The sequence below is a fragment of the Nerophis lumbriciformis genome, linkage group LG16, assembly GCF_033978685.3.
Source record: "Nerophis lumbriciformis linkage group LG16, RoL_Nlum_v2.1, whole genome shotgun sequence".
NCBI lineage: Eukaryota > Metazoa > Chordata > Actinopteri > Syngnathiformes > Syngnathidae > Nerophis > Nerophis lumbriciformis.
This window is the reverse complement of record NC_084563.2, coordinates 915,001-933,520: the sequence shown is the minus strand read 5'-3', so window position 1 is coordinate 933,520 and position 18,520 is coordinate 915,001. Positions and strand designations below refer to the sequence as shown.

At 29.4% G+C, this 18,520-nt stretch overlaps 1 protein-coding gene across 4 annotated transcripts in view; it reads left to right on the top strand.

Annotated features, from left to right (window-relative positions):
* The window catches only part of htr4 (5-hydroxytryptamine receptor 4), a 239,574-nt gene that overhangs the window by 193,384 nt on the left and 27,670 nt on the right, over positions 1-18,520 (top strand). For all 4 annotated transcript variants that reach the window (XM_061976509.2, XM_061976506.2, XM_061976507.2 and 1 more), the window contains 3 exons: positions 5,596-5,709; positions 9,532-9,732; positions 16,942-17,095. In XM_061976509.2, coding sequence (XP_061832493.1) covers positions 5,596-5,709; positions 9,532-9,732; positions 16,942-17,095 — 469 coding nt within the window. The remainder of the gene's footprint in view (positions 1-5,595; positions 5,710-9,531; positions 9,733-16,941; positions 17,096-18,520) is intronic.

Here is an 18,520-nt window from a genome sequence, read left to right as displayed (position 1 = left end):
CATTTGTGCAAATATACCTAACGTGGCTGCTGAAATTTTAAAAGTTGCTTATTTTTAATAATAACTTGCATCCATCCATCCATTTTCTACCGCTTATTCCCTTTGGGGTCGCGGGGTGTGCTGGAGCCTATCTCAGCTACAATCGGGCGGAAGGCGGGGTACACCCTGGACAAGTCGCCACTTCATCACAGGGCCCAATAATAAGGTATCTATCTAATATTTAAAATAGTAAAAACGTAAGAAAAAAAGAGCAAAAATCGGAATTGATGAGAAAAACTTTAACATTTTAAAGTAATAATTAATAATAATATACTTAATCGCCTATTACACAAATATTTGTCTTTAAATATATATAATATACGTTGTCAAATAAAAAGGTCAAAATGGCCCCCACATACTTGACTTTTCAGTGCGTGGCCCTTGGTGGAAAAAGTTTCGACACCCCTGATCTAAAATATTAGAGGCTCTCAAAATACAAATAAAATATACTTAAAATACGAACACAGTTTAGTAAGCTAGTTAATTTAAAAAATGAAATAACACTAACTTGTGAATTAATTTGAAAACATTCAAAAGCTCTCAAAATTAAAAGACAATATACTTAAAATATAAACAAAGTTTAGTTGTTAATTCAAAATTAAATAATACTAATTTATGAATTAATTTGAAAACATAAAAGCTTTTAATATATATATATATATATATATATATATATATATATATATATATATATATATATATATATATATATACATACCTAAAATCTAAAAAAAATTGTTAGTTAATAAAAAAATTATAATACTAACTTGCAAAGTTTTTTGAAAAAATGTAAAAGCGCTCAAAATAAAAAATTAAATATACTTAAAATATAAACAAAGTTTAGTTGTTAATTCAAGATGAAATAATACTAACTTATAAATTAATTTGAAAACATAAAAGCTTTTAAAAATATATATATATACATATATATATATATATATATATATATATATATATATATATATATATATATATATATATATATATATATATATATATATATATATATATATATATATATATATATATATATATACCTAAAATCTAAAAAAAAATGTTAGTTAATAAAAAAATTATAATATTAACTTGTAAAGTTTTTTGAAAAAATGTAAAAGCGCTCAAAATGAAAAATGAAATATACCTAAAATATAAACAAAATGTAGTTAGCTAGTTGATTAAAAAATTAAATAAAACTAACTTGTGAATTAATTTGAAACTATTTAAAGGCTCTCAAAATAAAAAATAAAAAATACTTAAAATATAAACAAAGTTTAGTTGTTAATTCAAAATGAAATAATACTAACTTATAAATTAATTTGAAAACATAAAAGCTTTTAAAAAAAAAAATATATATATATATATATATATATATATATATATATATATATATATATATATATATACCTAAAATCTAAAATAAATTGTTAGTTAATAAAAAAATTATAATACTAACTTGTAAAGTTTTTTTGAAAAAATGTAAAAGCGCTCAAAATAAAAAATGAAATATACCTATAATATAAACAAAATGTAGTTAGCTAGTTGATTAAAAAATTAAATAAAACTAACTTGTGAATTAATTTGAAACTATTTAAAAGCTCTCAAAATAAAAAATAAAATATACTTAAAATATAAACAAAATTTTGTTAATTAAAAAATGAAATAATACTAACTTGTGAATTATTTTTAAAACATTCGAAAGCAATCAAAATAAAAAAAATTCAAAGCGCTCAAAACAAAGAATATGCACTTAAAATATAAACAAAGTGTAGTTAGCTAGTTAATTAAAAATTTCAATATTACTAACTTGTGAATTAATTTGAAACTATTTAAAAGCTCTAAAAATGTAAAATAAAATATACTTGAAACATAAACAAAGTTTAGTTAGTTAATTAATTAAAAAATTAAATAATACTAACTTGTGAATTATTTTTAAAACATTCAAAAGCGATCAAAAGAAAAAAAAAAAAATACATTTAAAATATAAACAAAGTTCAGTTAGTTAATTAAAAATTAAATACTAACTTATAAATTAATTTGAAAACCTATAAAAGCTCTTAAAATTAAAAAAATATATATTTATGCCTAAAATATTTTAAAAAATTAGTTAGTTAATAAAAAAAAACTTGTAATTTGAAACTATTCAAAATCTCTCAAAATAAAAAATAAAAATATACTTAAAATAGAAAGAAAGTTTAGTTAGTTAATAAAAAAAAATTAAATAATACGAACTTGTGAATTAATTTTAAAACATTTAAAAGCGCTCAAAATAAAAAATAAGATGTACTTAAAATATAAACTAAGTTTAGTTAGTTAGTTCATTCAAAAAAAGGAAATGATACAAATAAACATATTAATTAATTAGAAGAATTTAAATTTTGACACACTAGGTTATGCAGTTACACAATCGCATTATTGTTACTGTTATTCTATTCTTACATGGGGAGAAAACAGCAGTAAAAATGTCAAAAAAAAAGAGAGAAAAAATTGCTATCTAACGAGAAAAATCTGAAATGTTCTAAACAATAATTAATAATACACTTAGTCACCTTTTTACCTATAAAAGCTGACACAATGTCTGTTTTTCTAATAAAAATGTCAAAATGGCCCCAGCATACTTTCACTTTTCAGTATGCTGCCCTTGGTGGAAAAAGTTTGGACACCCTGAATAATAATAATAGTAATAATAATAATAATGCATTGTATTTGTAAAAGCACTTTACATTAAACAAACAACCTCAAAGTGCTACTGTGCGTTTAAAAAAACAACAATGCTAAAACCACAAATAGCTGCCCCCATCGAGTAAAATAACTAGTAAAATAAAATAGAACAGCCTAATAGAACTAGTACACATATACTGTATCTAACAAAAGTTTTTTTTTTTTTTAAAAAGAAGGGTTTTTAAGCTAAAACTAAAGTATCGACATTTTGAATTGTGAATCGTGAGATAGGCTCCAGCGCCCCCCGCGACCCCAAAGGGAATAAGCGGTAGGAAATGGATGGATGGATGGATGTTAGAGCATAAAGATCTGGTATCGATGATATCGATATTTCAGTATCGATCCTCACATCTCTACTGGTGAGTTAAAGAGAGATTATTGCAATTAATCCTCACTCTTTTAGCACAAATGATGATCCGAAATCGGAGAAGAAGGCGTTCAGGTAGGTGTGGGTGGCTGTAGGCGTCGCACGCACACAGGAAGTAGCCGACTGACAGTCCACCAATCAAATGGTATCATTTGTCAAAGGTGCACTTCAAGGTAAGCAAGAGGGTTTGCAAACTTTGGCTGACCTGAAAGCACTTTCAAAGGTGCTGATTTCCTGAGGACGGGTGGCGTCCGTGCGCTGGCTGGCGTTAACGAGCACATCAAAGTCTCACAAATTCAAGATGAAAGAGGACACATTGCGAGCGTGTCCTGCTTCTTTGGGACGCTCCTCTTCATAGGCTGCTGGCGCTCTCCTTGGCCGCCATTAGCCTGCCGCTGATCAAAGGCCGCGCCTCGTTAGCGCGCCCAGACCTTCGCCGCGAGAAACTGAAAGTTACTTCATGACATCATTGTGATTTTTCGTAGGCGTTCGCCTTCCGCCAAAAGGAAAATATTTGTCTAAGAGTTCATATAGTGACAATAAAAAGGATTCTAGTCCATTCATCAAGTGCATTTGTATCAGCAAAATAACTGAAGTCTCAAAAATCCCTCCAAAAACCTCACTATCTTTTAAATCAGGCTTTAAAAGTTTTTTTTTTTTTAATAATAATAAATAATCTGGACAAAGTCAAATGATGGAAGATCTTAAACGCATAGAAGAAATGTGTGATGTTTTTTGTGAAGCATTACTAATAATAAATGTTGTTATTACATTATTATTGTTTGTTTGAAATCACACAAACCATGATTTATTATTTTATTTGTATTATGTGTCTGTTAAGAAAGAGCAATTATTTCTGATTATAAAATCTTACTTTGAATTGCAATATTAAAAAAAATTAGCTGATTTTGATTCAGTGGAATCTCAACCTACGAACTTAATTGTTTTTTAAATGTAAGATTAAAAATTAAAAATTAAAAATTAAATATTTAAATTTAAAATTCAAAATTTAAAATGTTTTATTTTGTTTAAAATTGTTTTTAATTTTTAATTTTCAATTTCTACATTTTTAATTTTTAAATTATAAATTTTTACATTTTCAATTTTTAAATTCAAAATTTTGAAATACAACATTTTGAAAAGTTACATTTTTAAATGTAACATTTTTAAAAAATACAAATTTTAATTTAAAATGTTTACATTTAAAATGTTTACATTTTAAAATTTTACATTTTAAATGTTTAAATTTTTAATTTTTAATTTTTAATTTTTAATTTTTAATTTTTAATTTTTAATTTTTAATTTTTTTTATTTTTTATTTTTATTTTTTATTTTTTTATTTTTAATTTTTAATTTTTAATTTTTAATTTTTAATTTTTTAATTTTTTAATTTTTAATTTTTAATTTTTTAATTTTTTAATTTTTAATTTCTACATTTTTAATTTTTAAATTATTAATTTTTACATTTTACATTTTTAAATTCAAAGTTTTGAAATGCAACATTTTGAAAAGTTACATTTTTAAATGTTACATTTTTAAAAAATACAAATTTTAATTTAAAATTTTTATATTTAAAATGTTTACATTTAAAATGTTTGCATTTTAAATGTTTACATTTTTTTAATTTTTAATTTTAAATTTTAAATTTTTTTATTTTTAATTTCTACATTTTTAATTTTTAAATTATTAATTTTTACATTTTCAATTTTTAAATTCAAAGTTTTGAAATGCAACATTTTGAAAAGTTACATTTTTAAATGTTACATTTTTAAAAAATACAAATTTGAATTTAAAATTTTTACATTTAAAATATAAAAATTTTACATTTTTTAATTTTTAATTTTTTAATTTTATATTTTAAAATGTTTAATTTTAAGTTTTTACATTTTTACATTTTAAATGTGTAATTTTTAAAAGTTTTAATTCTTAAACGTTTTAATTTTTAAATGTTAAATTTTCAATTTTTTTAATTTAAAAATGTATTTAAAAAACTTATTTTTAAATTTAAAATTTCTACATTTTTAATTTTTAAAATCTAAATTGTTCAATGTAAAATTTTAAAATGTTACATTTTAAAATTTTAAAACTTTTTTATTCTTAATTTTTAAAATATTAAATTTTAAATTTTAAATGTTTGATTGCAATTTTTTTTTTTTTTTTTACATTTTTACATTTAAAATCTTGTGTTTTGCCTGTGAAGTGAAGTGAATTATATTTCTATAGCGCTTTTTCTCTAGTGACTCAAAGCGCTTTACATAGTGAAAGCCAATATCTAAGTTCCATTTAAAGCAGTGAGGAAAGTGTCTTGCCCAAGGACACAACGGCAGTGACGAGGATGGCGGAAGTTTTCATGCGTGCCAAGGCCTCCTAAATGCGATGGAAGTGGGAGGATGAAAACAAACAAAGCAATTTCAAGAATGTTTTGTGTTTCGGCTCACGTATTTTTGTGTTTTCCTCTGTGGTCTCCATAGCAACAGCGTGCCGAAGCGCGTGGCTCTGATCTGCTTCCTGTCTCTGGTGATGCTGATGAGCATCCTGGGAAACCTGCTGGTCATGGTGGCCGTCTGCAAGGACAGACAACTCAGGTCAGACGACTTCTTCTCTACGCTCCTGTTGCTTCTTTTACCTAGCAACAGCACGGAGCTCAAATGTGATTGGACGTCAGCTGGGATGTCAAATAACAAGGGGAGGGACTTTTGACAGTAATTATAACAACATGACATTTACCAAATAGTGTGTGTGTGTGTGTGTGTGTGTGTGTGTGTGTGTGTGTGTGTGTGTGTGTGTGTGTGTGTGTGTGTGTGTGTGTGTGTGTTTGAATGAATGCCCATTGAGTTGGTCCCCCTGAGGGTAGAACGATGACACACCATCTTTGTGTCTTCTTGTCTCATTACATCCTTGTCCACTAGGACACACACACACACACACACACACTCTACTCCACTCCACTCCAAATGTAAAACAGAGACAAAGTGTGTGTATATTTGTGTGTGTGTGTGTGTTCTTTCTACAATATAAGGGTGTGTGTGTGATTGCACAATCCGTCACGAGGTGCGTTGGAAGCCGGTGCCTCTTTGTGCTTGTGGACATGTCACTTTATCATGAATGTTTGCAGAAACATTTATTATTTTTATTACAGCTTGTGTTTGCTTTTTCATGTGAGCCTGACTTCATTTTCCTGGATAATTAATGGCATAATAAACTAGCAGTGAAGGGCGGGGGCTTATGGGTGTACGTTATCTGGTCGCTTAAAAGCTTTTATTTTTAGTTCTATTTATTTAGCTTTTTTTTTTTTTTTCCCTTTTTCTTTTGTTATTTCTATGAAATAATTAAATAAATATATATTAAAAGAGAGGAACAGCTTTTAACAGCTTCCAATATTTTATTTTATTTTATTTTATTTTATTCTCTTTTGGGGGTAGAAAATAGATAGTAAAAAATTCTAAAAAATATATATTTTGTATTACTATCAAATGAATAGATTAAGATATAAAAAAAAGAAAAGAACAGCTTTTAACCGCTTTTAAATTATAATTTTCCTTTTTTTGGGGGGGGGGAGTAAAAAAAAGAAGAAAAAAAGTGTCTGTTTTTTTATTGCCTAAATCTTTTTTTTAATCCTATCAAATGAATGAATTCATACATATAATAGAAAGGAACAGATTTTAATTTGTTTTTAAATTTTATTTCTTAATTTTTTTTGGGGGGGGGTATAGGAAAAAAAGTGTTTGTTTCTTTTTTATTTTTTTCCTGTCAAATGCCATCCATCCATCCATCCATCTTCCGTCACTTATCCGAGGTCAGGTCGCGGGGGCAGCAGCCTAAGCAGAGAAGCACAGACCTCCCTCTACCCAGCTACTTGGTTGAATAAATACATATATTAAAAAAAAGAAGAAGGGAGGAACAGTTCTTAGCAGCTATTAATTAGATTTTTAATTTATTTTATTTATCCATGTATTTATTTTTTTTCATTTTTTTTTTTGAGGGGGTAGAAAAAATATTTTTAAAAAAGTGTATTTTTTCCTGTCAAATAAATAAATATATCATTTAAATAAAAAAGAGGAACATTTCTTAGCAGCTTTTAATTCAATTTTTTATTTTTTTATTTTTTATCCATGTTCATTTTTTTTCCATCTCTGTTTCTTATTGCCTGTAATTATTTTTTCCAGTCAAATGAATATATATATATATATATATATATATATATATATATATATATATATCTTTTTTTTTTTTTTTTTTTTTTTTTTTCCTTTTTCTTTTTTTAAGTGGTGTTTCCTATTTTCTGTATTCCCCCCTAGGAAATAATTAAATAAATATATATTAAAAGAGAGGAACAGCTTTTAACAGATTCCAATCTTTTATTTTATTTTATTGTATTTTTTCTCTTTTGAGAGTAGAAAATAGATAGTAAAAAATTCTAAAAAATATTTTTTTTTATTACTATCAAATGAATATATTAAGATATTAAGAAAAGAAAAGAACAGCTTTTAACCGCTTTTAAATTATAATTTTCCTTTTTTTTTGGGGGGGGGGGGGGAGTAAAAAAAAAAAGAAAAAAAGTGTCTGTTTTTTTATTGCCTAAATCTTTTTTTTATTTCTATCAAATGAATGAATTCATACATATAATAGAGAGGAACAGATTTTAATTTGTTTTTAAATTGTATTTCTTAATTTTGTTGGGGGGGGGGGGTGTATAGGAAAAAAAGTGTTTGTTTCTTATTGCCCGTAATATTTTTTCACTTATCCGAGGTCAGGTCGCGGGGGCAGCAGCCTAAGCAGAGAAGAACAGACCTCCCTCTCCCCAGCTACTTGGTTGAATAAATACATATATTTAAAAAAAAAAAAAAAAAAAAAAAAGGGAATAACAGTTCTTAGCAGCTATTAATTAGATTTTTAATTTATTTTATTTATCCATGTATTTTTTTTTTTTCTTTTTTTTTTTTTGAGGGGGTAGAAAAAATATTTTAAAAAAGTGTATTTTTTCCTGTCAAATAAATAAATATATCATTTAAATAAAAAAGAGGAACATTTCTTAGCAGCTTTTAATTCAATTTTTTATTTATTTATTTTTTATGCATGTTCATTTTTTTTCCATCTCTGTTTCTTATTGCCTGTAATTATTTCTTCCAGTCAAATGAATAAATACATATATATGCAAATGAATAAATGAATAAATACATATATATATATATATATATATATATATATATATATATATATATATATATATATATATATAAATAAAATTAGCTATAATATATATATATATATATAATAATAATTATATATATGTGTGTATATATATATATATATATATATATATATATATATATATATATATATATATATATATATATATATATGTCATGACTTGGACTTTGGCTTGGTTTGTTCTCCCGTGGTGCAAATGAACTGGACTGGTCATGGTGTGAAGGTAAATACATGATTTATTTAAACTATCAAAAAAAAGAATAAACGAAAAGCGCGCACAGGGGCGGAGGTACAAAACTAGACTTTAAACACAAAACTTGCACATTGGCAGAAACTATGAACAATTAAACAAAACACTAACTGTGGCTTAACAAACAAAAACTTACTTGGCATGGAACCGGCATGAAAAAAAGAGTAGCAAGGGTCATCAGGGTGTGGAGAGAGTGCAGGAGCATAAATGCGGGGATGTCGTCAGAACGAACAACAGAAAATGAATGAACTTAAATACTATGGACATGATTAGTGAAAGCAGGTGCGTGACTCGAAACGTGAAAACTAATGGTTGCTATGGTGACAAGAGTGCACAATGAGTCCAAACGTGGAACAGGTGCGTGACGTGACAGGTGAAACTAATGGTTGCTATGGTGACAAAACAAAACAAAAGTGCACAAAAAGTCCAAAATTCAAACCGAACATTACTAAAACAAAACATGATCACACAGACATGACAATATATATATATATATATATATATATATATAATTATTATTTTTATTTTTTATTTTTTTAAAGAGAGGAACAGTTCTTAACAGCTTTTAATTAGATTTTTTATTTTTTTTATCCATTTAATTATTTATTTTTTAAAGGAGAGAGAGATATAAACAACCTCTGTAAAAAAGGAAACAAGTGGTAAATGGTCTCTATTTATATAGCGTTGTCATATATTTTGGATGATTTTAAGTTGACAACAAGCTGATAGAAATATGACATTACTTGTTGATGGCCACAGAAATGTCTTTAGAGAAAGGAGATGTTGAAAGAAAGTGTGGTCCTCCTGGTGTGTCCTTCAGGAAAATGTCTTTAGAGAAAGTAGATGTTGAAAGAAAGTGTGGTCCTCCTGGTGTGTCCTTCAGGAAAATGTCTTTAGAGAAAGGAGATGTTGAAAGAAAGTGTGGTCCTCCTGGTGTGTCCTTCAGGAAAATCAAGACCAACTACTTCATCGTGTCTCTGGCCTTCGCCGACTTGCTGGTGTCGGTCCTGGTGATGCCGTTCGGCGCCATGGACCTGGTCCACCAGCACTGGATCTACGGCGAGACCTTCTGCCTGGTCCGCACCTCCCTGGACGTCCTGCTGACCACGGCCTCCATCATGCACCTGTGCTGCATCGCCCTGGACAGGTGAGGGCGCTCTTCACCACATGTCCTACCACTTGTTGGCCCTGTAAACTGCACACACACAAAGTTTAATTATATATACTGTAAATATATATATATATATATATATATATATATATATATGTCTTAATAAGGTTATCCAAAAAATAGTGCTCGATACCGTAGTAGAGCGCAATATATGTATGTGTGGGAAAAAAATCACAAGACTACTTCATCTCTACAGGCCTGTTTCATGAGGGGGGTACCCTCAATCATCAGGAGATTTTAATGGGAGCATTCACATACCATGGTTTATATAGGGCACAGAGTGGGTGGGTACAGGCTGGCGTAGGGGCGTGGTGATTGGCTCATGTGTTCCCTAGGAGGTGTTTCCGTCTGTGGCGGCATGCTGTTACAATTTCGCTGCGCTTGTTGAGGGATGACAGGTCTGGACGGTAAATAATAAACAGTTTCTCTTTCAAGCATAGGTTGCATCTTTTATTACCACTATTGTAAGGTGTGCTGGATGCAAGAATTTGCCATGTTATTGAATATTCAACATTATTGTCTTTGAGGTCCCAAATGTATTTGCTGAGTTCTGTGGTATTCCGCAGGTTTTGGTTCCTGAAAGAAGCCTTGTGATTGTTCCATCTGGTTTTGAATTCTCCCTCGGTTAATCCTACATATGTGTCGGATGTGTTAATGTCCTTGCGTATTACCTTAGATTGGTAGACAACTGATGTTTGTAAGCACCCCCCGTTGAGGGGGCAATCAGGTTTCTTTCGACAGTTACATCCTTTGTTGGTATTGGAGTCGCTCTGTCTGGGGGTCGACGGCTCATTTGCAATTGTTTTGTTGTGGTTTGAGATGATTTGTCCTATATTGTTCATGCAGCTATAGCTCAATTTAATGTTGTTCTTGTTGAATACTTTTCTTGGGTGTTGTCTTTGGGAAAGTGTTTGTCAATCAGATTGAGGAATTTGTGTCCAATGTTCGTTGAGACGTTTTTGCTGTATGGGGGGTTGTACCAGATGATGTCGTTTCGTTTTCTGTTCTTTTTTGGCTGGTTTCCTGGCGTGGGTTCATAGGTGAGGGTGAAATTGTATCCGCTTTCATCAAGGGCTTTTTGGTACGGGGGGGTTGCTTGGTCAAATTCAGCTTTGCTAGATGACAGCATCAATAGCCTTTTATTGATTCCCGTAGGTATTCTTTTCGTGGTGGTGGGTGGGTGGTTGCTGCCATGGTGCACGTATTGGAGTGTTGTGTTGGGTTTCGTGAATGGTTGGTAGTTGTTATTTGAATTTGAAGAAAAGTATTCAACAAGAACAACATTAAATTGAGCTACAGCTGCATGAACAATATACGACAAATCATCTCAAAACCACAACAAAACAATTGCAAATGAGCCGTCAACCCCCAGACAGAGCGACTCCAATACCAACAAAGGATGTAACTGTCAAAAGAAACCTGATTGCCCCCTCAACGGGGGGTGCTTACAAACATCAGTTGTCTACCAATCTAAGGTAATACGCAAGGACATTAACACATCCAACACATATGTAGGATTAACCGAGGGAGAATTCAAAACCAGATGGAACAATCACAAGGCTTCTTTCAGGAACAAAAACCTGCGAAATACCACAGAACTCAGCAAACACATTTGGGACCTCAAAGACAATAATGTTGAATATTCAATAACATGGCAAATTCTTGCATCCAGCACACCTTACAATAGTGGTAATAAAAGATGCAACCTATGCTTGAAAGAAAAACTGTTTATTATCTACCGTCCAGACCTGTCATCCCTCAACAAGCGCAGCGAAATTGTAACAGCATGCCGCCACAGACGGAAACACCTCCTAGGTAACACATGAGCCAATCACCACGCCCCTACGCCAGCCTGTACCCACCCACTCTGTGCCCTATATAAACCATGGTATGCGAATGCTCCCATTAAAATCTCCTGATGATTGAGGGTACCCCCCCTCATGAAACAGGCCTGTAGAGATGAAATAGTCTTGTGATTTTTTTTTCCCCACACATACATATATTGCGCTCTACTACGGTATCGAGCACTATTTTTCGGATAACCTTATTAAGACATATATATATATATATATATATATATATATAGACACGGAAAGAGCTCAGTCATAAAAATAAAAATATACTGCTTTGTTTTAATGTTTCAACACTACATCAAAAAAAAAAAAATATATATATATATATATATATATATATAATTTTTTTTGTAATGGAAAACAAACAAAATATGTAAAATTTCAAAGTGATGTGAAATTTGAAAAAAAAAAAAAAAAAATCTGCTAAAATTTTCAGTGACCGAAAAGTGTCCCACTCCTAAAAAAAATTTAAAAAAAAATAAGTCTTAGTTATTTGTTCTGCTCAGTTTATCTTCAACACTCAAATGTCTAGACGGACATCTGCTCTATCTGTCCATTATACGTTGTTTTCTATATTTTTAAAATATATTTATGTTCGTTTTATGCCCTTTTTGCCACACAAAATACGCAATATTTTACCCCAAAAATATTTCAAAGTGGAATTATTGATATGAAGTAATCGGAGCCTCAAATATGTCAATAATTCATAACAACATTGATTTTTATTCATTTTTTTTTTTTTGAGCAATGACAAAAACAATCGTTAAATTTCACCAATTTGTTATTTTTTTTGTAATAGTTTTTCTTAGAATGTGCTGCAGGCTGTTAGAGAGAATAGGCTGCAAATGGCCCCGGGGCCACACTTTGGACCCCCCCCCCCTGCTCTAGAAGGTGAACACGGTCTGATGCTGACACTTCTCGTACCAACGCCTGGCTGGCTCCACTCTTCCCGTTGCCACGGCAGCGGGATGATGGAATTCATTTGGAGCGCGAGCAGAAAGCACTTTAGTGGTCTCGCTGTCAGGTGACGCTTTTATGCCGACAACTTCCTCGTCAAATCAAATCTTTCTTTTTTTTCGGCCTCGTTCCTCGCTTCCTCCCTCGCGTGGAAATGTTGACGTTGTGCTTTTACCCGCTAGCATTAGCTTGTAGCTACGTTGTTTTTCCAAGCGTGGGCAGGAAGAAAGTGAGCGCGAAGGGACGTCAAAACGATATCCAAACATTTATCCATGAAAATATGAAGAAGCTGCTGATGGCGTGTTTGACCATAGGAGTCCCCTCTCCAATTTCTTTATAAAATGACTTATTTGTACTGTAATAAATGTTATTGTTTATCATAAAATATGAATTATCCCAAAAATATGATTTCTGTTACCAATGTTGTCCAGCACAATTTAAATAGATTTTTGAAACGGTTGCATTAGAGAACCGATTAGTAGCACAATATTATGTAGCACTCCATTTATGTTTACACAAAAGCTGAGTAGTTTTATTGTTTAGTGTTTTGTTACCTCACTGAACCAAACTCTAATTTAATGTAATGTGTAATCTGTCAAGTCATTAATCAGATATATTACTCATTTATATTCAGATTTTAGCAGCAAGAGGAACAGTTTTTAATTTCATAATGTAAATAATACAATAAAAGTAATGAGTGTTTTATTTTCCCATTCGATTAACTTATAATAAAAAATAAATACTACATTTTAAATTCACAATATTACAGATAATGTCATCTATTTTAAAATATTTAATATAAATATATTTTGGATTACTATATGTTTAATTAATTTTCTTAATTTTTGAAAAATGATCAAATAAATATAATATGTGTATATTAAATGTAGGGACGCCTCGTTTAATCAACACTCTGTAGTTATTTGTCTCAAAAGAAACACTTAAATCTGGGGCGTCTGAACTACGGACCCTCGAAAGTACTTACGTGCAATAGCACAGCATTTACTTGTGTGACACAATCCAAACAACCTTCCCTAGTCATGGTGCAAACATGTTTTTAATGAAGTAAAAAAAAATGCAACGACATAACACAACCTGCCACTGAAATGTGTGATTATTATGAAAAACATCCAAACACCATTAAAACATTTTTAGTTACACCCATTATAATGCATGGTGGGAAAAATGCAAAACACTTTCCACATTTTTGATTGATTGCAAAATTTTAAAAAGGTCGTCACGGAAGTAAACAAGGTAGGAGTCACTCTTTCACATTCTCCTTATAGCCAATTATATTAATTATATATCAATTAATTTAATATGATATGCACACACACACACACACACACACACACACACACACATATATATATATATATATATATATATATATATATATATATATATATATATATATATATATATATAGTTCATTAGTTTAGTCTAGTACGGCCCCCAAGTCAAAAAGTTCACCCCTGACTTAAGTTGTTTTGATTTCCTCGAATTTTTTTAAAAGCTCAACTTCAATTTGTTGTGTTTTTGCGAGCGGCAGGATTCAGCCAAAAAAGGTCAAAACCCGCCAAAATAAGAGAGCTTTCATGAAGTGGGGATGCAGTAAAACCAAACGAAACAAGATACTAAGTGATGCCCGTCGTCTATTCCTGCAGCTGTCTCTGCAACCTGGAACGTAAAAATGTCCATTCCTAAAGTGGCTGATTTTGAGTAATTTATATTTATTTCCTTTTTTCTTTTTTTCTTTTTTTAATGCAATAAATAAATGACTTCACTACAATGAACTAACTAATATGTTGACAGTTTTTTTCTATTGTATTTATTACATTTTAGAACTCAAACACCTATTTTTTGGTGTGTGTGTGTGCGTGTGTGTGTGTGTGTGTGTGTGTGTGTGTGTGTGCACACTTTGACTTTGTGTTACTGCACATGTTGTGGTGACTTTCAGGCTCCCTGGGGCCAAAGTCATGGTAAATAGAAAAAAAGCTAATTAGCTGTGCTTAGTGGGACGGTGGCCCCAGGTCGTAATGAGGTCACCTTGACCATTTTCGGAGACAAAAAAAAACTTGTGTATGGGATTCTCCTGAGGATTGTTAAGTTGGCATCCATGTTTTATTGACGTGTCCATGCTTGAGGAGACTAATATATGATGATGATGTCCCAAAGCCATCACTGTCTTTGTGCACTCACTACTTTGTGTCTTGTCTTTGTGCACTCACTACTTTGTGTCTTAAAGGGGAAATGCTTTCTTTTTTTGGACATTTCATTCACAATCCTCATTTTTCTTGACTTCATGCATTCTAAATCATTACAGTACATAATTATTATTTGTACATAATTATTATTTGTATATCATTAATATTTGTATGTGATTATTATTTGTACATAATTATTAATTGTATATAAATATTTGTACATAGTTATTATTTGCACAGAAGTATTATATACAAATAACTATTTGTAAATAGTTCATATTTGTACATAATTATTATTTGTACATAGTTATTTGTACATAGTTATTATTTGCATATCATTATTATTTGTAATTTGCTATTATTTGTACATAGTTATACATTTGCATATAATTATTATTTGTACATAGTTATCATTTGCATATAATTATTATTTGTACATAATTATTATTTGTACATAGTTATTATTTGTATATAATTATTATTTGTACATAATTGTTATTTGTACATAGTTATTATTTGTATGTAATTATTATTTGTATTTAGTTATTATTTGTACATACTTATTTGTAAATAATTATTTGTATATAATTATTATTTGTACATAGATATTATTTATATACAATTATTATTTGTACATAGTTATTATTTGTATATAATAATTATTTGTATTTAGTTATTATTTGTACATTATAGTTATTTGTATTTATTTATTTGTACATAATTATTATTTGTACATAATTATTGTTTGTGCATAATTATTATTTGCATATAATTATTATTTGTACATAGTTATTTGTGCATAATTATTATGTGTTTATAGTTATTTGTACATACTTATTATTTGTAAATATTATTTGTATATAATTATTATTTGTACATAATTATTGTTTTTACAAAATTATTATTTGCATATAATTATTATTTGTACATAGTTATTTGTACATGATTATTATGTGTATATAGTTATTTGTACATACATATTTGTAAATAATTATTATTTGTACATAGTTAATATTTGTACATAGTTATTTTTTGTATATAATTATTTGTATACAGTTATTATTTGTAAATAATTATTATTTGTATATAATTATTATTTGTACATAATTATTATTTGTACATAGTTATTATTTGTATATAATTATTATTTGTACATATTTATTATTTGTATATAATTATTATGTGTACATAGTTATTTGTACATAATTATTATGTATTTGTACATAATTATTATTTGTACATAATTATTATTTGTACATAGTTATTATTTGTATATAATTATTTGTATACAGTTATTATTTGTAAATAATTATTATTTGTATATAATTATTATTTGTACATAATTATTATTTGTACATAGTTATTATTTGTATATAATTATTATTTGTACATAGTTATTATTTGTATATAATTATTATGTGTACATAGTTATTTGTACATAATTATTATGTATTTGTAAATAATTATTATTTGTACATAATTATTATTTGTACATAATTATTATTTGTACATAGTTATTATTTGTATATAATTATTTGTATACAGTTATTATTTGTAAATAATTATTATTTGTATATAATTATTATTCGTACATAATTATTTTTTGTACATAGTTATAATTTGTATGTAATTATTATTTGTACATAATTATTATTTGTACATAGTTATTATTTGTACATAATTATTATTTGTACATAGTTATTATTTGTACATAATTATTATTTGTACATAGTTATTATTTGTACATAGTTGTTCCATGGTCACTCCAACAGTTGCCAGGCTGTTATTGTCTTGGCCTTGGAAGCCTGAACTTGCCACATTTCTTTCAAAAAGTTATTTTTAATCCTCATTTTCTTTTCCATATCATAAATGAACTTGTGATGTTATGAACGTGTTTTAAATGTTCCTCATTAAAGTACAGGATGAGAACAATAACTTGATTCAATCAAGTCCCGTATTGATGTTTTCCTCCTTTTATGCGGCACATATTTAACAGTAGACACTAGATGGCAGCAACATACTCTGATATTAGTGGATTATAACTATTAGTAGTGATACGTGTGTGTGTGTGTGTGTGTGTGTGTGTGTGTGTGTGTGTGTGTGTGTGTGTGTGTGTGTGTGTGTGTGTGTGTGTGTGTGTGTGTGTGTGTGTGTGTGTGTGTGTGCAGGTATTACGCCATCTGCTGCAAGCCTCTGGTGTATAGCAACAAGATGACGCCCATGCGAGTGGCGCTGATGATCGGCGGCTGCTGGGTCATTCCCGCCTTCATCTCCTTCCTGCCCATCATGCAAGGATGGAACACCATCGGCATCCACCACGTGGTGAGTGTGTCGCTACGTACTCCCGTCATACCTGCACCACCCCTACCTCCAAAGTATACAGGCAGATATCAATTCTTTTTAAAATTAATTTACAACAACATGAGTAATTCATGCCATTTTTCCAATGAGATGAAGCACTCAATTTACTTATATGACCCAATGCAAACAACCTTCCCTAGTCATGGTGCAAGAAAAATGCCAACAGACTATGGTCACACGTAACATATAACACGTAATATAACACAATTTGTGGATGTTATAAACAACGTCCATGCACCATAAAGCAATTCGGGATTACACCCGTTTAAGTCCGTTACAAAGCATGATGGGAAAAATGTAAAACACTGTGCCCACACTTTTGCATGTTTGGCGCATTTTAGCTGCTTGATATTTCTAATTGATTACAAAACTTTAAGGAGGTCGTCACGGAAGTAAACGAGGCAGTAGTCGGACTTTCACACACTCGTAATATCCAATTATATTAATTAATAATTACATAAAAATTGGCTAAAAAAGTTAACGTATATATATATATATATATATATATATATATATATATATATATATATATATATATATATATATATATATATATATAGATATATAGATATATATTGTGTTATGAGTGACCATGTATGTTGGCATTTTTATTGCATCATGACTAGGGAAGGTTGTTTGCATTGGGTCATATAAGTAAATTGTGCGCTTCATATCATTCGAAGAATGACAATATATATAGTATATATATATATATATATATATATATATATATACGTTAAATTGTTTAGCCATTTTTTTAGCCGGACACCTCAGAGTCATATACCTTGGTACTTGACACATGCCAACTCTTAACATGCTAATGTTAACATGTTAGCATGTTAGCTTGCTATTTTTTTTTGTTATGCCAATTTTTTGGTCGAACACCTCAGAGTAATATAACTTGGTATTTGACACGTGTTAACTGTCAACGTGCTAACATAAGCATGCTAGCATACCAACGTTAGCGTGCTAACTTTTTTTTTAATTTTTTTTTTTTTTAGCTAATTTCGCAGCCAAACGCTTCACACTAAAATGACTCGGTACTTGACACATGTTAACTGTTAGCATTCTAGCAGGCTAACTTTCTTGGCCAATTTTATGGCCAAACACATCAGAGTTACTCATTTGGTACTCAAGATGTTAGCATGTCAACATTAGCATGCAAATTTTTCTTGCCAAATTTTCAGCCGAACACCTCAGAGTCATAGAACTAGGTACTGGACACATTCTAACTGTTAGCATGCTAACGTTAACATGCTAACATTAGCATGATATATATATATATATATATTTTTTAGCAAATTTTACTGTCATGCACTTTATAGTCATATGACTTGAGACTGAACACATTCTAACTGTTAGCATGCTAACGTTAATATGCTGACA